We start from the raw sequence: 27,330 nt of genomic DNA on the forward strand, positions 1-27,330 counted from the left end.
TACAAAATGGGGATTAAGATTATGAGTCCCATGTGGGATAGGGACTGTGTCCGACCCGATTTGTTTGTACGCACCTCGGCTCTTAGTACAGGGCCTGTTACACAGTCAGCACTTAACAAAATACCACAATGATTATTATTATCGGCTCTGATTAGACGGTTGCGGGGATCCCTAATTGCCTGGTTTTGATTCAGGCAGAACACAATTAGTTCCGATGAAACAAAATGTCCATTAATGACGTTGTTTAAGATTAACGAGTCTAGAGTGACAAGCCGGCGTATGTAGGACGGTCCCCGAGGGAGCCCCGTGACCGGCAGGGAGGACAGTGCTCAAGCGCTTAGTACAGTGCTCTGCACATAATAAGCGCTCAATAAATACGACTGATTGATTGATTGATTGATTGACAAGAGGGATTCAGCTCGTGGCTCCTTGGGGGCTGTGATGTCCCCAGCCCACCAACAGACGCCAGCTTCTCAACACCATTTACCCGTTCATCTAGTCTCTACCTGAAGCAGCGTGGCTCAGTGGAAAAGAGCCCGGGCTTTGGAGTCAGAGGTCACGGGTTCAAATCCCGGCTCCGCCGACTGTCAGCTGGGTGACTTTGAGCAAGTCACTTCACTTCTCTGGGTCTCAGTTCCCACATCTGGAAAATGGGGATGAAGACTGTGAGCCCCCCGCGGGACAACCTGATCACCTTGTAACCTCCCCAGCGCTTAGAACAGTGCTTTGCACATAGTAAGCGCTTAATAAAAGCTATCATTACCTTGTTTTCCGTACAGACTGCATCCAATACAATTTGCTTGTATCCACCCCGGTGTTTAGAACATTCATTCATTCATTCATTCAATCGTATTTATTTATTCTTTTCAATGGCATTTATGAAGCGCTTACTATGTGCAAAGCACTGTTCTAAGCACTGGGGAGGTTACAAGGTGATCAGGTTGTCCCACGGGGGGCTCACAGTCTTAATCCCCATTTTACATATGAGGTAACTGAAGCCCAGAGAAGTTAAGTGACTTGCCCCAAATCACACAGCTGACAATCGGCAGAGCCGGGATTTGAACCCACAACCTCTGACTCCAAAGCCCGGGCTCCTTCCACTGAACCACACTGCTTCTCTGAGTATTTATTGAGCGCTTACTGTGTGCAGAGCACTGTATTAAGCCCTTGGGAAGTACAAATTGGCAACATATAGAGACGGCCCCTACCCAACAATGGGCTCACAGTCTAGACGGGGGAACAGTGCCTGATACATAATAAGCGCTTAAATGCCACTATTACTATTACCATTGTTAATAAATAAGCATTCAACAAATACGATTCATTCATCTTTTTCCAAAGCGCTTTCACATCACTGATAGCATTTTGGTCTCTTGGCATTCATTCATTCATTCATTCAACCGTATTTATTGAGCGCTTACTGTGTGCAGAGCACTGTACTAAGCGCTTGGGCAGGACAAGTTGCAACATATATAGACGGTCACTACCCAACAGCGGGCTCACGTATATATGTTTGTACGGATTTATTACTCTATTTTACTTGCACATATCTATTCTATTTATTTTATTTTGCTAATATGTTTGGTTTTGTTCTCTGTCTCCCCCTTCTAGGCTGTGAGCCCACTGTTGGGTAGGGGCCGTCTCTATGTGTTGCCAACTTGTACTTCCCAAGCGCTTAGTACAGTGCTCTGTACACAGTAAGCGCTCAATAAATCCCCCTTTTAGACTGTGAGCCCACTGTTGGGTAGGGACTGTCTCTATATGTTGCCAATTTGTACTTCCCAAGCTCTTAGTACAGTGCTCTGCACACAGTAAGCGCTCAATAAATACGATTGATGATGATGATGATAAATACGATTGATTGATTGATTGATTGAGACGCATTGCTGGGAGGTAGAGAGGCAGGTGTTTTACCTCCATTTTACAGGGAAACTGGAGCTCAGAGAGGTTAAGCGGCGTGCCCTGGGTCACGCAGGACTCCAGACACGGGGACACGAGGACAGGAGCCGGTTTTCTGAATACTGACGCCAAGCTCTTTCCACTAGGCCGCTGCTGTTAGCAGTCATCTCTACCCTTTTTCTTTTGTTCCCACGGACGGTTCACAATTTACGGCTCCCTATTTCTCCGCGGTAGGTTGTATATGCCTTGACGGCAGGACTGAACCCTCTATTTTTATTATGTTCTCCCAAGAAAAGCCCTGCCCACGCGGTTGACCTGCACAGCATTTTGCACACAGTAAGCACTCCAGGACACCTGGCCCACTGGCTACAGCACAGGCCCGGGAATCAGAAGGCCCCTTCCTTCCTCTCCCCCTCCTCCCCCTCTCCATTCCCCCCATCTTACCTCCTTCCCTTCCCCACAGCACCTGTATATATGTTTGTACATCTTTATTACTCTATTTATTTATTTATTTTACTTGTACATATCTATTCTATTTATTTTCTTTTGTTAGTATGTTTGGTTTTGTTCTCTGTCTCCCCCTTTAAGACTGTGAGCCCACTGCTGGGTAGGGACTGTCTCTATATGTTGCCAATTTGTACTCCCCAAGCGCTTAGTCCAGTGCTCTGCACATAGTAAGCGCTCAATAAATACGATTGATGATGAAGGACCTGGGTTCTAATCCCGCCTTGGCCACCTGTCCCCCGGGTGACCTTGGGCAAGTCGCTTCACTTCTCCCGGCCGCAGTCCGCTCATCTGTAAATTGGGGACTACGACTGTGAGCCCCACTTTGAACAGGGACTGTGTCTAACCTGGTTATCGACCCCAGCGCTTAGAACAGTGCCTGGCCTGTAGTAAGTGCCTAACAAATACCATCAAAGAAAATAAATAATAAAAAGCAACACGTGACCAAGACAGAGCCCCATGTTCATCGCTCTTACTTCCCTCTCTCCGGACGAGGTAGAGGGAGGTATTCACAATCTTCCCCGGGAAATCAAACTCAGTCTACCACACTTGGCCCTTGCCTGCTTCTTTCATTCAGTCAATCGTATTTCATTCATTCATTCAATCGTATTTATTGAGCGCTTACTGTGTGCAGAGCACTGTACTAAGCGCTTGGGAAGTCCAAGTTGGCAACATATAGAGACAGTCCCTACCCAACAGTGGGCTCACAGTCTAAAAGGGGGATTTATTGAGCGCTTACTGTGTACAGAGCACTGTACTAAGCGCTTGGGAAGTACAAGTTGGCAACACATAGAGACGGCCCCTACCCAACAGTGGGCTCACAGTCTAGAAATCATATTTATTAAACATAAATGTGCTGTCCAGAAATTGTATTTAGTAAATGCTTACTGTATGCAGAGCACTGTCCATCCCACTATGCTTTTATTTTAATATTATTTGTTAAGCGCTTACTAGGCAGTCAGTCACATTTACTGAGCACTTACTGTTTGCGGAGCACTGTAATAAGCGCTTGGGAGCGCTTGGGAAGCAGCGTGGCTCAGTGGAAAGAGCACAGGCTTGGGAGTCGGAGGTCATGGGTTCAAATCCCGACTCCGCCGATTGTCAGCTGTGTGACTTTGGGCAAGTCACTTCACTTCCCTCATCTGTCAAAATGGGGGTGAAGACTGTGAGCCCCCCGTGGGACAACCTGATCACCTTATAACCTCCCCAGCGCTTAGAACAGTGCTTTGCACATAGTAAGCACTTAACAAATAATAATAATAATAATTGCTTTCATTAAGCACTTACTATGTGCAAAACACTGTTCTAAGCACTGGGGAGGTTACAAGGAGATCAGGTGGGGGGGGCTCACAGTCTTAATCCCCATTTTACAGATGAGGGAACTGAGGCCCAGAGAAGTTAAGTGACTTGCCCAAAGTCACACAGCTGACAATTGGCAGAGCCGGGATTCAAACCCATGACCCCGACTCCAAAGCCCGTGCTCTTTCCACTGAGCCACGCTGCTTCTCAAATGCCATTGAGAAATAACAAATGCCATTATTATTATTACAATGCAACAATATAACGGACACATTCTCCGCCCACAAGAAGCTTACGTTCTAGAGGGGGAGATGGACGTTAACAGATATAAATAAAATTACAGATATGGACTTCAGTGTTGTGTGGCTTGGAGGGGGGATGAATAAAGGGGGCAGGTCAGGGTGACGCAGAAGGGAGTGGAAGAAAAGGAAAAGAGGGGCTTAGTCAGGGAAGGCCTCTTGGAGGAGAGGTGCTTTCAATAATCAATCAATCAATCGTATTAATTGAGCGCTTACTGTGTGCAGAGCACTGTACTAAGCGCTTGGGAAGTACAATAAGGCTTTGAAGCGGAGGAGAGTCATTGTCTGTGTTCCAGGCACTGTACAAAGTTCTGGGGTAGACTCAAGCTTATCAGGTTAGACGCAGCCGCTGTCCGACACAGGGCTCACAGTCTAAAATCCCCATTTTATAGATGAGGGAACTGAGGCCCAGAGGAGTGAAGTGACTTGTTCAAGGTCACACAGAAAGAGCAGAGGCTTGGGAGTCGGAGGAGGTGGGTTCTAATCCCGGCTCCGCCACTTGTCTGCTGTGTGACTTTGGGCAAAAGTCACTTCACTGGGCCTCAGAGACCTTATCTGTAAAATGGGGATTAAGACTGTGAGCTCCACGTGGGACAACTTCATAACCTCGTATCTACCACAGCACTTAGAACAGTGCTTAGCACAGAGTAAGTGCTTAATACTATTATTATTATTATTGTTATGTGGCAGAGCTGGGATTAGAACCCACTTGTCCTCAGAAACAGGGTGTTTACACCTCCAGACAATCCCCAGATCCCTCACGGGCATCTATGAAGCTCTTGAATGGTGCTAAGTACTGTACTAAACGGTTGGGAGAAGGCACCAGAAGCAAGACCACAGAAATATGACAGACACAAGAGCCAGAGGGATGACTCAAGGTTTTCCCAACTTGGGATGGGGGAGAGGATAGTAATAATAATAATAACGATTCATTCATTCACTCAATCGTATTTATTGAGCGCTTACTGTGTGCAGAGCACTGTACTAAGCGCTTGGGAAGTACAAGTCGGCAACATATAGAGACGGTCCCTACCCAACAACAGGCTCACAGTCTAAAAGGACTGAGAAGCAGCGTGGCTCAGTGGAATGAGCCCGGGCTTTGGAGTCAGAGGTCATGGGTTCAAATCCCGGCTCCGCCAATTGTCAGCCGTGTGACTTTGGGCAAGTCACTTCACTTCTCTGGGCCTCAGTTCCCTCACCTGGAAAATGGGGATGAAGACTGTGAGCCCCCGGGGGACAACCTCATCACCTTGTAACCTTCCTAGCGCTTAGAACAGTGCTTTGCACATAGTAAGCGCTTAATAAATGCTATTATTATTATAAAAGGGGGAGACAGACAACAAAGCATGTTGTCAGGGGTCACCAGAATAAATAGAAGTAAAGCTAGACGCACATCACTGACAAAATAAATAGAATAGTAAATATGTACAAGTAAAATAAATAGAGTAATAAATCTGTACAAAGATTTACTTCTCTTCAGTAGTAATAAACTTGTCTCTGACATACCCTTAACACAAAGCAGAGTTCATGATGCTTTTCGTCCACAGTACACTGTAAGATCCTCAAGGGCAGGGAATGCGTCTACTCTCGCACTCTGCCAGGCGCTCAGTTCAGTGCTCCGCTCAAAGTGCTCAAGAAATAGGCCCTGATTGATTGCCGGTGCGCCCAGAGCGGCCAGGACTGTTGGCCCCACGTTGACCACCTGCCAAAATCCTCAAATCTGCCAAACTAGCACACCTCCCCCCTTCAAAGTCCTACTGAAAGCTCACCTCCTCCAGCAGGCCTTCCAGGACTAAGCCTTCTGCTCCCCCCATCAATATATTTATTACTCTATTTATTTATTTATTTTACTTGTACATATCTATTCTATTTATTTTATTTTGTTAATATGTTTTGTTTTGTTGTCTGTCTCCCCCTTCTAGACTGTGAGGCCACTGTTGGGTAGGGACCGTCTCTATATGTTGCCAACTTAGACTTCCCAAGTGCTTAGTCCAGTGCTCTGCACACAGTAAGCGCTCAATAAATACGATTGATTGATTGATTGATTGGTACAGCTCAGCACCTAATAAAGAGCATCCTGGCTAGCCAGCTACGTTCAGGGAGCGGGATTGCATGGCTGAGAGTAAGAGGCCTAAGGGCTTAGTACAGTGCTCTGCACACAGTAAGCGCTCAATAAATACGATTGATGATGATAGAGTCTGAGCCTGGGACTCAAAAGGTCATGAGTTCTAACCCCAGCTCTGCCACTTGTCCGCTGGGTGACCTTGGGCAAGTCACTTCACTTCTCTGGGCCTCAGTTCCCTCATCTGTAAAATGGGCATTAAGACTGTGAGCCCCATGTGGGACAGGGACTGTGTCCAACCTGATTAGCTTGGATCTTAGAACAGTGCCTGGCACACAGTAAGTGCGTAACGAATACCATTAAAAAAAAGAGGGTGGGGTAATAATAATAATAATAATGATGGCATTTATTAAGCGCTTACAATGTGCAAAGCATCATCATCATCATCAATCATATTTACTGAGCGCTTACTGTGTGCAGAGCACTGTACTAAGTGCTTGGGAAGTACAAGTTGGCAACATATAGAGACAGTCCCTACCCAACAGTGGGTTCACAGTCTAAAAGGAGGAGACGGAGAACAAAACCAAACATACTAACAAAATAAAATAAATAGAATAGATATGTACAAGTAAAATAAATAAATAAATAAATAGAGTAATAAATACGTACAAACATATATACATATATACAGGTGCTGTGGGGAAGGGAATGAGGTAAGATGGGGGATGGAGAGGGGGATGAGGGGGAGAGGAAGGAAGGGGCTCAGTTTGGGAAGGCCTCCTGGAGGAGGTGAGCTCTCAGTAGGGCCTTGAAGGGAGGAAGAGAGCTAGCTTGGAGGATGTGCAGAGGGAGGGCATTCCAAGCACTGTTCTAAGCGCTGGGGAGGTTACAAGGTGATCACTTAGTCCCACAGGGGGCTCACAGTCTTCATCCCCATTTTCCAGATGAGGGAACTGAGGCCCAGGGAAGTGAAGTGACTTGCCCAAAGTCACCCAGCTGACAGTTGGCAGAGCTGGGATTTGAACCCATGACCTCCGACTCCAAAGCCCGGGCTCTTTTCCACTGAGCCACGCTGTGGGTGTGGGGGTCAGGGGTCAGCAGCCAGAGACGCCCACCCTTGGAACCGCGGCCCGGATATCTCCCCCACTTCTAGGCTGTGAGCCTAGGTAGGGATTTTCTCTATTTGTTGCCAACCTGTACTTTCCAAGCACTTAGTAATAATAATAATGATGATGGGATTTATTAAGCTCTTACTATGTGCAAAGCACTGTTCTAAGCGCTGGGGAGGTTACAAGGTGATCAGGTTGTTCCACGGGGGGCTCACAGTCTTAATCCCCATTTTACAGATGAGGTCACTGAGGCCCACAGAAGTGAATTGCCCAAAGTCACACAGCTGACAACTGTCTCTATATGTTGCCAATTTGTACTTCCCAAGCGCTTAGTACAGTGCTGTGCACATAGTAAGCGCTTAATAAATACGATTGATGATGATGATGAACTGGTGGAGCCATGACCTCTGACTCCAAAGCCCGGGCTCTTTCCACCGAGCCACGCGGCAGTACTCCGCACACAGTAAGCGCTCAATAAATACGATTGAATAAATGAATGAATAACATCCCCATCCACTCCGGGCGGTCCCGCAGCCCGCGGGCCTGGACGTCCAGCCCACCCCTGGGTTAGGTTCTCTTCGGGTCCGGAGTGTGTCCGCGGCCAAAACGCCACAGAATTCCGGGCCTACTTAAGGGGTGACAAAAACCAAATCGAAAAATCTTCAGTTTTCCGTTCCGCGAACCGGAGCAAAGCCGCATCAAGGGTGCGACGGGCAGGCTGGGTCACCGGGTCTGAAAAATTGGCCATCTCCAGCCTCGGAGGAATTCAGGGATCGACAACTAAAATGATTTGGAAAAGTGAATTCCAAAAAACAAAGATAGCCCGGGACGAGCTCCTTAAGAGTGAAGCCACCGCCTAAGCTCGGGAGTAGTATCCGAGCAGCCCGGCGGGAACCAGGAAACGCGTCTCAAGTAGCTTTAATTCTACCGACTTGTACTTCCCAAGCGCTTAGTACAGTGCTCTGCACACAGTAAGCGCTCAATAAATACGACTGATTGATTTGTTCTGACAATTTTGACACCTGTCTCCGTGTTTTGTTTTGTTGTCTGTCTCCCCCTTCCAATCAATCAATCAATCAATCGTATTTATTGAGCGCTTACTATGTGCAGAGCACTGTACTAAGCGCTTGGGAAGTACAAATTGGCATCACATAGAGACAGTCCCTACCCAACAGTGGGCTCACAGTCTAAAAGGGGGAGACAGAGAACAGAACCAAACATACCAACAAAATAAAATAAGTAGGATAGAAATGTACAAGTAAAATAAATAAATGAATAAATAAATAGAGTAATAAATATGTTTATTACTTCCAGACTGTGAGCCCGTTGCTGGGTAGGGACCGTGTCTACATGTTGCCGACTTGGACTTCCCAAGCGCTCAGTACAGTGCTCTGCACAAAGGAAGCGCTTGATGAATGAATGAATGAATGAATGAATGACCCCAACCCAGAGCCCAGCGTTCATCACACTCACCGCGCCGGCCGTGAGGGAGGGCGCCGACTGGCCGAGCGCCTGGCTGCGCATCCGGACGAGGTTGGTTGGGCCGGCCGCGCTCAGCCATGGCCGTTCCGCGGAGCCGCTGGGGAGCAGGTAGCGGCCTGTGGGAGGGAAAAAAAGGGCAGAAAAACATTGGGGACACAAACCATAATCGGCCGGCTTTGGCCTCGCCCTCCCCGGCTCCAATCAATCAATCAATCGTATTTATTGAGCGCTTACTGAGTGCAGAGCACTGTACTAAGCGCTTGGGAAGTCCAAGTGGGCAACATATAGAGACGGTCCCTACCCAACATTTGGGCTCACAGTCTAGAAATCATAATAACGGCATTTGTTAAGCGCTTACTATGGGCAAAGCACTGTTCTAAGCGCTGGGGGGATACAAGGTGATCAGGTTGTCCCGCGTGGGGCTCACAGAGACTGAGACTCCGAGATGGTAAGTGACTTGCCCAAGGTCACGCAGCAGACACGTGGCGGAGCCGGGATTCGAACCCACGACCTCTGGCTCCAAAGCCCGTGCTCTGTCCACGGAGCCACGCTGCTTCTCAATAATGATAGCATTTATTAAGCGCTTACTGGGTGCAAAGCATTGTTCTAAGCGCTGGGGAGGTTACAGGGTGATCAGGTTGTCCCACGGGGGGCTCACAGTCTTCATCCCCATTTTACAGATGAGGGAACTGAGGCACAGAGAAGTGAAGTGAGGTGCCCAAAGTCACCCACCTGACAAGTGGCGGAGCCGGGATTTGAACCCGTGACCTCTGACTCCAAAGGCCGGGCTCTTTCCACTCAGCCACGCTGCTTCTCCCAAGCTGAAAGGGCCCTCGATCCTTCCAAGGGGTCGTAACAGAGAGCACTTGGGGGTAGTCGAAAGACCGTGGGCCTTGGAGTCCGAAGGTCATGGGTTCTAATCCCGGCTCCACCGCTCATTTGCTGTGTGACTTTAAGCAAGTCACTTCACTTCTCTGGGCCTCAGGTCCCTCATCTGGAAAACAGGGATTAAGACTGTGAGCCCCATGTGGGACAGGGACAGTGTTTGGATCCATCCCAGCACTTATCACAGCTCCTGGTACATAGTATGCACTTAAATACCAGTACTATTATTATTATTATTATTATTATTATTATTATTATTATTATTAGAACCTCACCCAGAGGACGGTGATGCGCTTAGTACAGTGCTCTGCACACAGTAAGCGCTCAATAAATACAATTGATGATGATGATGATGTGCTCAATTATTATCACTACTGTGGTGCTTCTGCTAAGCGCTTACTATGTGCCAAGCACTGTTCTAAGCACTAGGGTAGATGCAAGGTAATCAGGTTGTCCCCTTGGGGCTCAAAGTCTTAATCCCCATTTTACAGATGAGGGAACTGAGGCACAGAAAAGTGAAATGACTTGCCCAAGGTCACACAGCAGACGAGTGGCGGGGCCGGGATTAGAACCCACTTCCTCTGACTTCCAAGCCTTGGCTCTTTCCGCTAAGTCTTCTACGTTGTTGGGTAGGGACCGTATCTATATGTTGCCGACTTGTATTTCCCAAGCGCTTAGTACAGTGCTCTGCACACGGTAAGCGCTCAGTCAGTACGATTGATTGAATGAATGAATGAATGAACTAAGCCATGCTGCTTTCCAATCGCTTTTTTAGCGATTACTCTGTGCCAAGCATTCATTCATTCAATCAATCGTATTTATTGAGCGCTTACTGTGTGCAGAGCACTGTACTAAGCGCTGGGGCAGATACAAGGCCATCAGATTGAAGGCAGTCCCTGTCCCGCCGCCCTTCCAGAATTGACTACTAGTCCAATAACACACTGTCAAGCCTCCAGAGCTGACGCCTCAGATAACACTAATTCATTCATTCCATCATATTTATTGAGCGCTTACTGTGTGCAGAGCACTGTACTAAGCGCTTGGAAAGTACAATACAGCAACAGAGGCAATCCCTACCCACAGCGGGCTTACAGTCTAATAACAATGTTGGTATTTACTAAGCGCTTACGATGTGCCCAGCACTGTTCTAAGCGCTGGGGTAGATACAAGGTAATCAGGTTGTCCCACGTGGGGCTCACAGCCTTCATCCCCATTTTACAGACGAGGGAAACTGAGGCCCAGAGAAGTCAAGTGGCTTGCCCAAGGTCACACAGCTGACAAGTGGCAGAGCAGGGATTCGAACCCACGACCTCTGAGTCCCAAGCCCGGGCTCTTTCCACTGAGCCACGCTGCTTCTCATGGCCACCAAGTAGCCGATGAAAAGAGGACACCAGGCCCAATCCTTCATCTCCGTAGCCATTGAGGCAGGTGTGGTGGCCCGCTGTTGGGTAGGGACTGTCTCTATGTGTTGCCGACTTGTACTTCCCAAGCGCTTAGTACAGTGCTCTGCACACAGTAAGCGCTCAATAAATACAATTGATTGATTGATTGGTGAATGATTCCCCCCTCTTCCCTCCTCTTTCTACTCCTCCTGCCCACCGCCCTCTCCCCCGAAAGCTGGCAACCAACCCGGAGGGCACTGGGCCTGTAAGCCCACTGTTGGGTAGGGACCGTCTCTATATGTTGCCAACTTGGACTTCCCAAGCGCTTAGTACAGTGCTCTGCACACAGTAAGCGCTCAATAAATACGACTGAATGAATGAATGAATGAATATAGTCAGCTGGCCAAGTTGCCTTCTAGACTGTGAGCCCACTGATGGGTAGGGACTGCCTCTATATGTTGCCAACTTGGACTTCCCAAGCGCTTAGTACAGTGCTCTGCACACAGTAAGCGCTCAATAAATACGACTGAATGAATGAATGAATGAATACAGTCAGCTGGCCAAGTTGCCTTCTAGACTGTGAGCCCACTGTTGGGTAGGGACTGTCTCTATATGTTGCCAACTTGGACTTCCCAAGCGCTTAGTACAGTGCTCTGCACACAGTAAGCGCTCAATAAATACGATTGATTGATTGCTCTGGCTCTTGCCCACTGTCTCACTGGGCCCAAAAGCTATTTATTGGTGGGTGAGAACTGCGAAAACGCAAAGGGGATTTTGTAACATTGAACCCTGAGAACCTCAGAACACACAAGCACACAAACCCCGGCGCACAAAACTGGAAAAGCAACGTTGGATTAGGGGCTCCTCACTTCCAGTTCAGAATTCTTCCCCTCTAGAATAATAATAATAATAATAATAATAATAATAATAATAATGTTGGCATTTGTTAAGCGCTTACTATGTGCAAAGCACTGTTCTAAGCGCTTGGGGGGATACAAAGTGATCAGGTTGTCCCACGTGGGGCTCACAGTCTTAATCCCCATTTTACAGATGAGGTAACTGAGGCTCAGAGACGTTAAGTGACTTGCCCAAGGTCACACAGCAGACATGTGGCGGAGCCGGGATTCGAACCCATGACCTCTGACTCCAAAGCCCGGGCTCTTTCCACTGAGCCACGCTGCTGATGTTGATGGTGATGGTAAGCGCTTAGAACAGTGCTCAGCACATAGATGTTGCCAACTTGTACTTCCCAAGCGCTTAACACAGTGCTCTGCACACAGTAAGCGTTCAATAAATACGATTGAATGAATGAATAATAATAATAATAATAATGTTGGTATTTGTTAAGCGCTTACTATGTGCCAAGCACTGTTGTAAGCACTGGGGTAGATACAAGGTAATCAGGTTGTCCCATGTGGGGCTCACAGTCTTCATACCCATTTTCCAGATGGGGGAATTGAGGCCCAGAGAAGTGAGGTGACTTGCCCAAAGTCACACAGCTGACAAGAGGCGGAGCCGGAATTTGAACCCACGACCTCTGACTCCAAAGCCCAGGCTCTTTCCATTGAGCCACGCTGCTTCCTACATAGTAAGCGCTTAACAAATACCATTATTATTATTATTATTATTACTATTAAGCCAGTGCTCGGCACATAGAAAGCGCTTAACAAATACCATCATTACTATTATTATTATTATTATTATTATTAAGCCAGTGCACAGCACATAGTAAGCGCTTAACAGATACCATTATTATTATTATTATTAAGCATTTACTATGTGCAAAGCACTGTTCTAAGCGCTGGGGTTGATGATGATGATGATGATGGCATTTATTAAGCGCTTACTATGTGCACAGCACTGTTCTAAGCACTGGGGAGGTTACAAGGTGATCGGGTTGTCCCACAGGGGGCTCACAGTCTTAGTCCCCATTTTACAGATGAGGTAACTAAGGCTCAGAGAAGTTAAGTGACTTGCCCAAGGTCACACAGCAGACAGGTGGCGGAGCTGGGATTCGAACCCATGACCTCTGACTCCAAAGCCCGGGCTCTTTCCACTGAGCCACGCTGCAAGGTCATCAGATTGTCCCACGTGGGGCTCACAGTCTGAATCCCCATTTTACAGATGAGGGAACTGAGGCACAGAGAAGCCGCTTGGCGGCCTATCAATCAATTGCAGTTATTGAACATTCATTGTGTGCAGGGCACTGTACTGAGCACTTTCATTCATTCATTCAATCGTATTTATTGAGCGCTTACTGTGTGCAGAGCACTGGACTAAGCGCTTGGAAAGTACAATTCAGCAACAGAGACAATTCCTGCCCACACTGGACTTACAGTCTAGACGGAGGGGAGCCAAACATCGAAACAAGTAAACAGCGTGGCTCAGCGGAAAGAGCCCGGGCTTTGGAGTCAGAGGTCATGGGTTCCAATCCCGGCTCCGCCAATTGTCAGCTGCGTGACTTTGGGCAAGTCACTTCACTTCTCTGGGCCCCGGTTACCTCATCTGTAAAATGGGGATTAAGACTGTGAGCCCCACATGGGACAACCTGATCACCTTGTAACCTCCCCAGCGCTTAGAACGGTGCTTTGCACATAGTAAGCGCTTAATAAATACCATTATTATCATTATTAAACAGGAATCGATATAAATAAATGGAATTATAGCTATATACCCATTAAAACAGATAAAAATATGGAACACTTGGGAGGGTACAATAGTAAGCACTTAATAAATGCCAATATTATTATTATTATTATTATTATCATAAAAGAGTTGGTAGACCCGTTCTCTGCCCACAACGAGCTCGCAGTCTAAAGGGCCTAGTGGAAAGAGTGCGGAGTCTGAGGATCCGGGTTCTCATCCCAGCCCCGCCACCTGCCTGCTGTGTGACCTGGGATAGGTCGCTTGACCTCTCTGGGCCTCAGGATCAAATAAAGATGAGCTTTCTATTCCCTCCACCTCCTGGACCGTGACTCCTCTGAGCGATGGGGGCTGCGTCCGATCCAATCATCCCGTGTCCACCCTTAAACGAAAACCTAATTATGGACAATCAGACAGGAGCTAAACCTTCTGCAGAAACCGGGAAGGAGCACGGCCTAGTGGATAGAGCACGGGCCAGGGAAGTCAGAGGACCTGGGTTCTAATCCTGCCTCAGCCACGTGCTTGCTGTGTGACTATGGGCAAGTCATTCTACTTCTCTGCGCTTAAGTTTCCTCAGCTGTAAAATGGGGATTCAATACCCGTTCTCCCTCCTACTTGGTCATGGGTTCTAATCCCGGCTCCGCCACTTGTCAGCTGTGTGACTTTGGGCAAGTCACTTCACTTCTCTGGGCCTCAGTTACCTCATCTGCAAAATGGGGATTAAGACTGTGAACCCCACGTGGGACAACCTGATTACCTTGTATCCCCCCAGCACTTAGAACAGTGCTTGGCACATAGTAAGCACTTAACAAATGCCATTATTATTATTATTATTATCATCATCATTATCAATCGTATTTATTGAGCGCTTACTATGTGCAGAGCACTGTACTAAGCGCTTGGGAAGTACAAATTGGCAACATATAGAGACAGTCCCTACCCAACAGTGGGCTCACAGTCTAAAAGGGGGAGACAGAGAACAAAACCAAACATACTAACAAAATAAAATAAATAGAATAGATATGTACAAGTAAAATAAATAAATAAATAAAGAGTAATAAATATGTGTTATAAATATTATTATTATTATTATTATTACTTAGACTGTGAGCCCCAGGTGTGACAGCAATTCTGTCCAACCTGATTATCTTGTATCTTCCCCAGTGCTCAGGACGCTGACCATCTTGACACTTAGTAAGTGCTTAACAAATAGCATTAAAAATATAGAATAAACCATTCTCCTGCAGACAAGGTGACAAGATCTTTTTTTTGGAATGGTATTTGTTAAGCGCTTCCTACATGCCAGGCACTGTACTAAGTGCTGGGGAAGATTCAAAGTAATAATAATTACGGTATTTATTATTTGTTAAGCACTTACTACGTGCCAAGCACTGTTCTAAGTGCTGGGGTACAGACAGGGTAAATAGGATTGTCCCATATGGGGCTCACATTTTTAATCCCCATTTTATAAATGAGGTAACTGAGGCCCAGAGACGTTAAGTGGCTTGCCCAAGGTCACACAGCAGACAAGTGGCGGAGCAGGGATCAGAGCCCTCGTCCTCTGACTCCCAAACCGGTGCTCTTTCCACTAAGCCACGCTGCTTCTCATTTTACAGATGAGGTAACTGAGGCACAGAGAAGTTAAGTCACTCGCCGAAAGTCACTCAGCAGACGTCGTGGCTTAGTGGATAGAGGCCGGGCCTGGGAATCAGAAGGATCTGGATTCTAATCCCGCCTCCGCCGCTACGTGTCTGCTGTGTGACCTTGGGCAAGTCACTTAACTTCTCTATGCTTCAGTTACCTCACTTGTAAAAAGGGGATAAGAGTGGAAGCCCTATGTGGGGCAGGGACTGGGTCCAACCTGATTGACATCATCATCAATCGCATTTATTGAGCGCTTACTATGTGCAGAGCACTGTACTAAGCGCTTGGGAAGTACAAATTGGCAACATATAGAGACAGTCCCTACCCAACAGTGGGCTCACAGTCTAAAACTGTGCAGAGAAGCAGCGTGGCTCAGTAGGAAGGAGCCCGGGCTTTGGAGTCAGAGGTCATGGGTTCAAATCCCGACCCCACCAATTAGCTGTGTGACTTTGGGCAAGTCACTTAACTTCTCTGTGCCTCAGTTACCTCATCTGGAAATGGGGATTAAGACTGTGAGTCCCACGAGGGACAACCTGATCCCCTTGCAACCTTCCCAGCGTTGAGAACAGTGCTTTGCACATAGTAAGTGCTTAATAAATGCCGTCGTTATTATTATTATTATTACCCACTCCGGCACTCAGAATGGTGTTTGGCACACAGTGAGCACTTCACAAGTAGCGTAAAAGTGACGGAGCCGGGATTAGAACCCAGGTCCTTTTGACTCCCAGGCTGGTGCTCTTTCCACACGGCCACGCTGCTTCTCATCAAGGTATTAAGGAGTCAAAGTGGCGACTTAACAAATATTACCGGGGCCAGATCAGGGCTGAGCGGGCTGACCATCTCCTCAGACTTTCTGCTTGGGCAGTGACAAGACACCGTGAGGTCAAGGTTGTCACCTCCCCTCTGCCGTCCCCCCGATCCCCGCCGGCAGAAAGGGTGGCAGATCATCATCATCATCATCAATTGTATTTATTGAGCGCTTACTATGTGCAGAGCACTGGACTAAGCGCTTGGGAAGTACAAATTGGCAACATATAGAGACAGTCCCTACCCAACAGTGGGCTCACAGTCTAAAAGATGTGATGGAGATGTGATGTGATGGCAGGTGGAGTCAGGCCTGTCATCGGAAGAGCCACGGACATTGTGTCTAAACTGGGCAGGATGACATCAACAAACTTTACTTAAATTTGATCTCTGTCGACTGCCAAGTGGCACCGCAAGATCCCCACAAAATCTGTCGCTGTTTTATTTACGCATCATTTGCTGCTTACAGCACAAAAATCAGCATCTGTCAACCGAATTACTCAGCTGCGTACGGGGGGGGATTGCTGAACAATATCAGTTTCCAACCTGGAGGAGGGCTGGGGATTCGTTCAATCTGGCTCCGAATCCATGATTTAGCGTGCTATTGTCGTTCGCTGATTGAATGGCTCGATCCGTGATTTGTTGAGTCCGTGGGGCCCACGGCTAAAGGTCTCTATCAAATCCCCTTTCCTGGAATTATATTCCTTAAATATTCATACCACTGCGTCTGCTAAGTGTATCTGTTGTTGTGGGGGTGAGGGGAAGGGGATTTCCTCTTCCAGATGGCAGCGAGGAGGCCCGTGGGCAAACCTTGTCCAAAATGGCCAAGTTCAGCGGCCATTCTTGTGGCCATCACTCAGGGTGGACAGAGAGGGAGGAGGAGGGAGACCAGGATGGCCAGGGGATGGGCGAGGACTTAAAGCCTGGAAAGATGATGGATGGATGGGAACCGGATGGAAGACTGTAAGCTCCTTGCGGGCAGGGAACGTGTCCACCAACTCTGCTACCTTGTCCGCTCCCAACAGTGGCCTATTGGGAAGAGCAAGGCCCTATGAGTCAGAAGGTCATGGGCACCAAACCCGGCTCCACCGTCTATCAGCTGGGTGATCTTGGGCAAGTCACTTCACTTCTCTGGGCCTCATCTGTGAAATGGGGATTGAGACTATGAGCCCCAAATGGGACAGCGACTGGGTCCCCATTGCTTAGTACAGTGCCTGGCACATAGTCAATAATACCATCATTATTACTATTTTGATTACAGTGCTCTGCATCTTCTAGACTGCGAGCCCACTGTTGGGTAGGGACCGTCTCTATATGTTGCCAACTTGGACTTCCCAAGCGCTTAGTACAGTGCTCTGCACACAGTAAGTGCTCAATAAATATGACTGAAAGAAAAGAAAACGGGTGTTGGATGTTCCATGCTGGGTTACAGAGGGAAAGTCAGGGATCAATCAATCAATCATATTTATGGAGCACTTACTGTGTGCAGAGCATGTACTAAGCGCTTGGGAAGTACAAGTTGGCAACATATAGAGACGGTCCCTACCCAGCAGTGGGCTCGTGGAGAGGGGAGAGTCAGTGGTGATGGACGGTCCATGCTGGGTCACTGGAATCGAGTCAGGGATGGAGGCCTTCCCAGACTGAGCCCCCTCTTTCCTCTCCCCCTCCTCCCCATCCCCCCGCCTTACCTCCTTCCCCTCCCCACAGCACCTGTATATATGGATATATGTTTGTACGGATTTATTACTCTATTTTATTGGTACATATTTATTCTATTTATTTCATTTTGTTAATATGCTTTGTTTTGTTCTCTGTCTCCCCCTTCTAGACTGTGAGCCCGCTGTTGGGTAGGGACCGTCTCTAGATGTTGCCAACTTGGACTTCCCAAGCACTTAGTACAGTGCTCTGCATGCAGTAAGTGCTCAATAAATATGATTGAATGAATGAATGAATGAATGAATGAGAAAGGAGAGTCAAGGGTGTTGGAGGGTCCCTTGAGCCAGTGATCCCTGGCTCACTGACGGAGAGAGTCAGGGATGGAGAGGGGAGAGTCAGGGACGTTACTTGATCATTTTAGACTGTGAGCCCACTGTTGGGTAGGGACTGTCTCTATATGTTGCCAACTGGTACTTCCCAAGCGCTTAGTACAGTGCTCTGCACACAGTAAGCGCTCAATAAATAACGATTGAATGAATGAATGAATGAATGAATGAATGAGAAGGGAGAGTCAAGGGTGTTGGAGGGTCCGTGCTGGCTCACTGACGGAGAGAGTCAGGGATGGAGAGGGGAGAGTCAGGGACGTTACTTGATCATTTTAGACTGTGAGCCCACTGTTGGGTAGGGACTGTCTCTATATGTTGCCAACTTGGACTTCCCAAGCGCTTAGTACAGTGCTCTGCACACAGTAAGCGCTCAATAAATATGATTGATTCATTGATCAGTGCTGGATCACGGGGAGAGAGTCAGGGTGTGGGATGGTCCTCGCCCACTCACGAGGAGGGCGGGTGTCCAGAAGGGCGGCCAGCACACGGCCCCTCCAAGCGTCCACTCACCGGTCAGGGCTCCTCCCAGGCTCCCCCGTCGCAGCTGCCGGCCGTCCTCACCCAGCTGCTGCTTGACCTTGAGGGTCTTCGCGCCCCCCAGGCCGTAGGACACATCAGGGCTGCTGTATTTCCGGACCGGCCTGGGCGGGGGGGACAGGATGTGGTCCAGCTGGGGACAAGGAGAAGACAGGCTCACCCGTTGATCCTGGACATTAGCACAGCTCACCACGACTCTCCAAACTCCCCCCTTTTCAATCAATCAATCAATCAATCGTATTTATTAAGCGCTTACTGTGTGCAGAGCACTGTACTAAGCGCTTGGGAAGTACAAGTTGGCAACATACAGAGACGGTCCCTACCCAACAGTGGGCTCACAGTCTAGAAGGGGGAGACAGAGAACAAAACAAAACACATTAACAAAATACAATAAATAGAATAGATATGTACAAGTAAAATAATCAATCATATTAAGCGCTTACTGTTGCAGAGCACTGTACTAAGTGCTTGGGAAGTCCAAGTTGGCAACATACAGAGACGGTCCCTACCCAACAGTGGGCTCACAGTCTAGAAGGGGGAGACAGACAACCAAACAAAACATATTAACAAAATACAATAAATAGAATAGATATGTACAAGTAAAATAATCAATCAATCGATTGTATTTATTGAGCGCTTACTGTGTGCAGAGCACTGTACTAAGCGCTTGGGAAGTCCAAGTAGGCAACATCTAGAGACGGTCCCTACCCAACAGTGGGCTCACAGTCTTCAAGGGGGAGACAGAGAACAAAACCAAACATATTAACAAAATACAATAAATAGAATAGATATGTACAAGTAAAATAATCAGTCAATCAATCAATTGTATTTATTGAGCACTTACTGTGTGCAGAGCACTGTACTAAGCGCTTGGGAAGTACAAGTTGGCAACATATAGAGACGGTCCCTACCCAACAGTGGGCTCACAGTCTAGCCTTTTCTTCCTCTTCCGGCATGCCAACTAACCCAGGTGACTAGTTCATTCATTCAATTCAGACTTAATAATAATCATAATAATAATAATAATGGTATTTGTTAAGTGCTTACTATGTGCAAAGCACTGTTCTAAGCGCTGGGGAGATATAAGGTGATCAGGTTGTCCCACGGGGGGCTCACAATCTTAATCCCCATTTTACAGATGAGGGAACTGAGGCCCGGAGTAGTGAAGTGCCTTGCCCAAAGTCACCCAGCTGACAATTGGCGGAGTCGGGATTTGAACCCATGACTGCTGACTCCAAAGCCCGGGCTCCTTCCACTGAGCCACGCTGCTTCTGTACTGAGCACTTACTGTGGGCGGAGCACTGTACTAAGCTCTTGGGAGAGATCAACACAGCAATAAACAGATACATTCCCTGCCCACAACGAGCTGACAGTCTAGACGGGGAGACAGACGTGCAGAGAAAATCAATAAATGACAGATACGGATGTAAGTGCGGTGGGGCTGAGAGGGGAGATAAATAAAGGGAGCAAGTCAATCAATCAATCAATCGTATTTATTGAGCAATTACTGTGTGCAGAACACTGTACTAAGCGCTTGGGAAGTCCAAGTTGGCAACATATAGAGATGGTCCCTACCCAACAGTGGGCTCACAGTCTAGAAGGGGGAGACAGACAACAAAACCAAACATATTAACAAAATAAAATAAATAGAATAGATATGTGCAAGTCAGGACGACGCAGAGGGGCGTGGGAGAAGAGGAAAAGTGGGGCTTAGTCAGGGAAGGCCTCTTGGAGGAGATGGGCTTTCAATAAGGCTTTGAAGCCGGGGGAGAGGCATTGTCTGTCAGATTTAAGGAGGGAGGGTGTTCTTTCATTCATTCAATCGTACTTATTGAGCGCTTACTGTGTGCAGAGCACTGTACTAAGCGCTTCCAGGCCAGAGGTTGGACATGGGTGAGGGGTAGGCAGCGTGGCTCAGTGGAAAGACCCCGGGCTTTAGAGTCGGAGGTCATGGGTTCAAATTCCGGCTCCGCCACTTGTCAGCCGTGTGACCCTGGGCAAGTCACTTCACTTCTCTGGGCCTCAGTTCCCTCACCTGTAAAATGGGGGTGAAGACTGTGAGCCCCCCGTGGGACAACCTGATCACCTTGTAATCTCCCCAGCGCTTAGAACAGTGCTTTGCACATAGTAATGCCATTATAATAATAATAATGATTTGATCTGTACCCTTTAAGCACTTGATACCTGTAATTGATTTATTTATAAGTATATCTGTCTCCCGCCCCAGACCGTGGACAGGTAATTTATCTAGCAACGCTCTGGTATTATACAGTCTCTTTAGACTGTACACTCGTTTGGGGCAGGGAACGAGTCTGCTAATTCTGTTGAACTGTACTTTCCCAAGCACTTAATACAGTGCTCTGCACATAGTAAGCATTCAATAAATCCCAGCGATTGATATTGTACTCTCTCAAGTGCTTAGTTCGGTGCTCTGCACACAATAAGGGCTCAATAAATACAGTTATTTGAAATAGAGACTGTGAGCCCGTTGTTGGGTAGGGACCATCCCTATATGCTGCCGATTTGTACTTCCCAAGCGCTTAGTATAGTGCTCTGCACACAGTAAGTGCTCAATAAATACGATTTGAATGAATAAACTGTATGCTGTAGATGATGGACATGTTAAAGCCCCATAAAGGAAATATTTCAATGCTCAATCATATTTGTTGAGCGCTTACTGTATGCAGAGGACTGTACTAAGCGCTTGGGAGAGTACAATACAACAATAAACAGACACATTCACTGTTTGCGACTGTGAATAAGGGAGGCTGTTTGGCCTCCCTTAGGTTTTAAATTTGTACTTCCCAAGCGCTTAGTCCAGTGCTCTGCACACAGTAAGCGCTCAATAAATACGATTGAATGAATAAACTGTATGCTGTAGATGATGGGCATGTTAAGCCCCATAAAGGAAATGTGTCAATGCTCAATCAAATTTATTGAGTGCTTACTGTATGCAGAGTACTGTACTAAGCGCTTGGGAGAGTACAATACAATAATAAACAGACAAATTCACTGTTTGTGACTGTGAATAAGGGAGGCTGTTTGGCCTCCCTTAGATTTTAAATCTGTACTTCCCCCCTTAGGTTTTAAATTTGTACTTCCCAAGCGCTTAGTCCAGTGCTCTGCACACAGTAAGCGCTCAATAAATACGATTGAATGAATGAATGAAATAGGGGAGGTTTTCTCATGTTTCTCAAATCCCTAGGATTTGGGGTCTCTTTTTGCTTTTTACTTAATGTCAAGTTTGGCTTCAAAGATCTCAGAAATGTGGGGTCTGATTTTAGCTTTTGTTTCCGAATCACCGCTCCACCTTAAAGCGGGTGTTCCTTCTGTGTGATATCCCTGTTTTGGGTTTGGAAAATGGCCCAGGAAGGGAAGGAGACTACATTCCGGCTCCCTATTGGCAGGCAACATGGAGTACAGCACAGCATTGTGCACAGCATCCGGGCTCTGCCACTTTTCTGCTGTGTGACCTTGGGCAAGTCACTTCACTGGGAGAAGCAGCATGGCCCAGTGGGAAGCAGCAAGGCTCAGTAGAAAGAGCCCGGGCTTTGGAGTCAGAGGTCATGGGTTCAAATCCCGGCTGCGCCAACTGTCAGCTGTGTGACTCTGGGCAAGTCACTTCACTTCTCTGTGCCTCACCTGTAAAATAGGGATTAAGACTGTGAGCCCACCATGGGACAACCTGATCACCTTGTACCCCCCCAGCGCTTAGAACAGTGCTTTGCACATAGTAAGCGCTTAATAAATGCCATCATTATTATTATTAAGAGCAGAGGCTTGGGAGTCAGGGGTCGTGGGTTCTAATCCCAGCTCTGCCACTTCTCTCCTGTGTGACCTTGGGCAAGTCACTTCACTTCTCCGTGCCTCAGTTACCTCATCTTTAAAATGGGAATTGAGACTGTGAGCCCCATGAGGGACAGGGACTGTGTCCAATCTGACTGCCTTGTATCTACCCCAGCGCTTAGAACAGTGCTTGGAGCATAGTAAGTGCTTAGCAAATACCATAATTATTATTCTCTGGACCTCAGTCACCTCATCTGTCAAATGGGGATTGTGAGCCCCGTGAGGGACATGCACTGGATTAGCCTGCATCTACCCCAGTGCTTAGTACAGTGCCTCCCCCTTTTAGACTGTGAGCCCACTGTTGGGTAGGGATTGTCTGTATCTGTTGCCCAATTGTACTTTCCAAGAGCTTAGTACAGTGCTCAACACACAGTAAGTGCTCAATAATAATAATGACGGCCTCTGTTAAGCATTTACTATGTGCCAAGCACTGTTCTAAGCGCTGAGGGGGAAACAAGGTAATCAGGTTGTCCCACATGGGGCTCACAGTCTTCATCCCCATTTTACAGATGAGGGAACTGAGGCCCAGGGAAGTGAAGTGACTTGCCCAAAGTCACACACCTGAGAAGTGGAGGAGCCGGGATTAGAAACCAAGACCTCTGACTCATTCACTCATTCATTCAATCGTATTTATTGAGTGCTTACTGTGTGCAGAGCACTGTACTAAGCGCTTGGGAAGTACAAGTTGGCAACATATAGAGACGGTCCCGGCCCAACAACGGGCTCACGGTCTCCGAGTCCCGGGCTTTTTCCACTGAGCCACGCTGCTTCTCACTAAATAAATATGACTGATTTGAACGAATGAATGAATGAATGCACATAGTAAGGGCTTAATAAATGCCATAATTATTATTATATTATTAACAAATTCCATTAAAATAAACCTCTACCCACAGATGGCGCTCAACAACCACCACTGATCGCCCAACGAGTCATCATCATCAACAATCGTATTTATTGAGCGCTTACTGTGTGCAGAGCACTGTACTAAGCGCTTGGGAAGTACAAATTGGCAACATATAGAGACAGTCCCTACCCAACAGTGGGCTCACAGTCTAAAAGAGTCGACAGGGCAGCGTGGCTCAGTGGAAAGAGCCCGGGCTTTGGAGCCAGAGGTCATGGGTTCAAATCCCGCCTCTGCCAATTAATAATAATAATAATAATAGAGAATTATTAGAGAATAATAATAGAGAATAATTAGAGAAGCAGCGTGGCTCAGTGGAAAGAGCCCGGGCTTTGGAGTCAGAGGTCATGGGTTCAAATCCCGGCTCCGCCACTTGTCAGCTGTGTGACTTTGGGCAAGCCACTTCACTTCTCTGGGCCTCAGTTCCCTCATCTGTAAAATGGGGATTAAGACTGTGAGCCCCACGTGGGACAACCTGATCACCTTGTATCCCCCCAGCGCTTAGAACAGTGCTTTGCACATAGTAAGTCCTTAATAAATGCCATCAAAAATATAATAATAATAATAATGATAGCATTTATTAAGCACTTACTATGTGCAAAGCACTATTCTAAGCGCTGGGGAGGTTACAAGGTGATCAGGTTGTCCCAAGGGGGGCTCACAGTCTTAATCCCCATTTTACAGATGAGGTCACTGAGGCCCAGAGAAGCGAAGTGACTTGCCCAAAGTCACGCAGCTGACAAGTGGCGGAGCCGGGATTTGAACCCATGACCTCTGACTCCAAAGCCCGGGCTCTTTCCACTGAGCCATGCTGTATTGAGATCGGATGCAGTTCCTGTCCCGCTTGGGGCTCACAGTTTAATTAGGAGGGAGATCAGATACTTTATCCCCATTTTACAGTTGAGGAACTGAGGCCCAGAGAAGTTAAGTGACTCGCCCCAGGTCACCCAGCAAGCAAGGAGCAGAGTCAGGATCAGAATCCAGATCCTCTGAATCCCAGGCCAGTGCTCTATCCACTGCGCCATCCCGTGTGCCGGCCAGGGACCCAAGCGTCCAGTACAGTTCTCTGCACACAGTCAGCGTTCAACAAACAGGATTGATCGATTGGTTGACCCGCTGACCTAATAATAATAATTATTATTATGGCATTTGTTAGCGCTTACTATGTGCCAGGCTCTGTTCTAAGCGCTGGGGTGGATACAAGGTAATCAGGTTGTCCCACACGGGGCTCACAGTCTGGATAACCATTTTACAGATGAGAGACCTGAGGCCCAGAGAATAATAATAATAATCATGATGGCTTTTGTTAATCAATCAATCGTATTTATTGAGCGCTTACTGGGTGCAGAACACTGTACTAAGCACTTGGGAAGTACAAGTTGAGCGCTTACTATGTGCCAAACACTGTTCTAAGTGCTGGGGCGGGGGGATTCAAGGTAATCAGGTTCTCCCACATAGGGTTCACAGTCTTCATCCCCATTTTACAGATGAGGTAACTGAGGCCCAGAGAAGTGAAATGACTTGCCCAAGGTCACACAGCAGACAAGTGGGAGAGTCCAGATTAGAATTCATGACCTTCTGACTCCTAGGCGCGTTCTCTATTCACCTAAGTGCCCTAGACAGACAGAGAACACCCTCTGAGCCACCTCTGAGCCACCGGGCACTTAATCCACTCCCAGTCACATTCTCTTAATTCCCAGACAACAGTGAAACTTCTTCCCATTTAGGGATCATCTGCTCTGCCACCTGTTTCAGGTAGGGTACTTATTAGCCTTGGGAACCTCTCCAGTACTTACTATGTGCTAAGCGCTGCGCTAAATGCTGGGACAGAGGCAAGATGATCAGATGGGTTCTAATCCCGGCTCCGCCACTTGTCTGCTGTGTGACCTCGGGCAAGTCACTTCACTTCTCTGTGCTACTGTATCAGCCTTCTCTCTGATCTCCCATCCTCATGTCTCTCCCCACTTCAATCCATACTTCATGCCGCTGCCCGGATTGTCTTTGTCCAGAAACGCTCTGGGCACGTTACTCCCCTCCTCAAAAATCTCCAGTGGCTACCAATCAATCTGCGCATCAGGCAGAAACTCCTCACCCTGGGCTTCCAGGCTGTCCATCCCCTCGCCCCCTCCTACCTCCCGTCCCTTCTGTCCTTCTCCAGCCCAGCCCGCACCCTCCGCTCCTCCGCCACTAATCTCCTCACCGTACCTCGTTCTCGCCTGTCCCGCCATCGACCCCTGGCCCACGTCCTCCCCTGGGCCTGGAATGCCCCCAATCCCTCTGCCCATCCACCCAGCTCGCTCTCTTCCTCCCTTCAAGGCCCTACTGAGAGCTCACCTCCTCCAGGAGGCCTTCCAACACTGAGTCCCTTCCTTCCTCTTCCCCTCGTCCCCCTCTCCATCCCCCCCATCTTACCTCCTTCCCTTCCCCACAGCACCTGTTTATATGTATATATGTCTGTACATATTTATTACTCTATTTTACTTGCACATATCTATTCTATTTATTTTATTTTGTTAGTATGTTTGTTAGTATGAGAAGCAGCTGTGGCTCAGTGGAAAGAGCATGGGCTTTGGAGTCAGAGGTCATGGGTTCGAATCCCAGCTCTGCCACTTGTCAGCTGTGTGACTTTGGGCAAGTCACTTCACTTCTCTGGGCCCCAGTTCCCTCATCTGTAAAATGGGGACTAAGACTGTGAGCCCCATGTGGGCCAACCTGATCACCTTGTATCTTCCCCAGCGCTTAGAACAGTGCTTTGCACATAGTAAGCGCTTAACAAATACCATCATTATTATTATTATTATTATTATGTTTGGTTTAGTTCTCTGTCTCTCCCTTTTAGACTGTGAGCCCACTGTTGGGAAGGGACTGTATATGTTGCCAACTTGCACTTCCCAAGTGCTTAGTACAGTGCTCTGCACACAGTAAGCGCTCAATAAATACGATTGATTGATTGATTGATTCTCTGGGCCTCAGTTACCTCATCAGTAAAATGGGGATGAAGACCGTGAGCCATGACCTCTGACTCCAAAGCCCGCGCTCTCTCCACTGAGCCACGCTGCTTCTCCATCACACGGAGCTCACAGTCTCCATCCCCATTTTACAGAGGAGGTAACTGAGGCCCGGAGAAGCGAAGCGACTTGTCCAAGGGCACAGAGCAGACAGACGGCAGAGCCGGGATCAGAAGCCATAACACTGCGATTCCCAGATCAGTATTCTATCCACGACGCCTTTCACAGATTAATTGTCCTAAAATGTCTCCCACTCCGAAATCCTCTCCCACGGTCCTCTGGAAAAACAACTCGGAGAACGGCATCTTAGCGGTGAGGCAGCCTCCAGACCGCCAACCATCTCTTCCTCCCCCTCTGACTTCACACTTCCCCCGTCCTCCGAATGAGCTTTAATTGGCAGCAGGAAAACGAAAAGCCACAGTAATCCTAGTCCCCAGGAACGCCGTTGTTAGATCTCAGAAAATAGATCCCACAATCCCATTGCAGTTCCCCCAGCTGTAAAACAGAGCTTCAGAACTAATTTGATCTCTTAGAGAATTGATTTTCTTTTCCCTCCTCTGGGGGAAACTGTAAATCAGAACTTTGCTATCCCAATCTTGGTTTTTTTTTTTGACTGCCAAATGGACTTTCCGAACCAAAAATCGATCCTGCCCTTCCACAACCAAAAAAAAATCTCACCAATTCCATTGGCAAATCAGAGAAAATCGGAGCCTCGAGGCCAGAGGTGGGAGGAGGTGGTGCTGATCGCTCCTGAGATCGCTGATACGAGAGCACTCTGGAAAAATAGACGTGCTGCATGGGAATTCAAGGAATTCTTCTCCTGGCTCGGCCTGTTTGGAGAGCGCAGAAGCCACGGCGGATGACGAATGGAAAATGAACTGTTGGGAGTGTGCGCTCATTTGACTATGAATCAGACCTGAAGGTAGTGTTAAATCAGCCCGAGAAGGTCTGGAAAAGTGACATCCCTCATCCTGGCGCTCT

At 47.6% G+C, this 27,330-nt stretch overlaps 1 protein-coding gene across 1 annotated transcript in view; it reads right to left on the reverse strand.

Moving 5' to 3' along the window:
- The window catches only part of MAST4 (microtubule associated serine/threonine kinase family member 4), a 192,558-nt gene extending 165,470 nt beyond the window's left edge, over window positions 1-27,088 (reverse strand). Inside the window, exons 1-3 of the mRNA XM_038765621.1 lie at window positions 27,028-27,088; window positions 18,565-18,724; window positions 8,646-8,770 (exon numbers count right to left, since the gene is read on the reverse strand). Of these exons, the coding sequence (XP_038621549.1) occupies window positions 8,646-8,770; window positions 18,565-18,724; window positions 27,028-27,036 (294 nt within the window). The 5' untranslated portion in view covers window positions 27,037-27,088. The remainder of the gene's footprint in view (window positions 1-8,645; window positions 8,771-18,564; window positions 18,725-27,027) is intronic.
- Between the last annotated feature and the right edge of the window lie 242 nt (window positions 27,089-27,330).

Source organism: Tachyglossus aculeatus, chromosome 23, assembly GCF_015852505.1.
Source record: "Tachyglossus aculeatus isolate mTacAcu1 chromosome 23, mTacAcu1.pri, whole genome shotgun sequence".
Taxonomy (NCBI): Eukaryota; Metazoa; Chordata; class Mammalia; order Monotremata; family Tachyglossidae; genus Tachyglossus; species Tachyglossus aculeatus.